Genomic DNA, 359 nt, shown 5'->3' on the forward strand with positions numbered 1-359 from the left:
CGTTTGTCCAGCTGCCGTTTGCGCCTCATCCTTTTCCTCTTGTTTTTGGACAGTTTGCCCGTCTGCCAGCAGGCCCCGAGTCACCGCACGGCTCCCACCCTCGCCCTCTGCCCGCCCCTGCCCCTCTGCTCCCCAAAGCTCTGGAAGGACCCAACCAAGGGCTGGCCTCACCCTGCCGTCTGTCCCTTCCCTGCCCCTCCCTGTGTCCTCACCACTGCCCTTGCAAGGGGGGAGGCAGCACAGGAAAAGAGGGACGCCCCAACTTACCAAGACCTCTTGGGGTGCGGTGCTGACTGGGGGCACAGGTGGGCAGGTGGAGAGAGGAGTGGAGACTTAGGCAGCGCCCAGGAGGAGGACCC

The 359-nt window shown here is 64.9% G+C and overlaps 1 protein-coding gene across 1 annotated transcript in view; it reads right to left on the reverse strand.

Moving 5' to 3' along the window:
- The window catches only part of SRPK3 (SRSF protein kinase 3), a gene marked incomplete at its 5' end in the record, with an annotated part of 3,801 nt that overhangs the window by 1,771 nt on the left and 1,671 nt on the right, over positions 1 to 359 (reverse strand). Inside the window, 3 exon segments of the mRNA XM_027767575.1 lie at positions 16 to 62; positions 268 to 293; positions 334 to 359. The exon segment at positions 334 to 359 is cut by the window's right edge and continues 18 nt beyond it. Coding sequence (XP_027623376.1) covers positions 16 to 62; positions 268 to 293; positions 334 to 359 — 99 coding nt within the window.

This window comes from Tupaia chinensis, unplaced genomic scaffold (genome assembly GCF_000334495.1).
Source record: "Tupaia chinensis unplaced genomic scaffold, TupChi_1.0 Scaffold144326_1, whole genome shotgun sequence".
NCBI classification, from domain to species: Eukaryota; Metazoa; Chordata; class Mammalia; order Scandentia; family Tupaiidae; genus Tupaia; species Tupaia belangeri.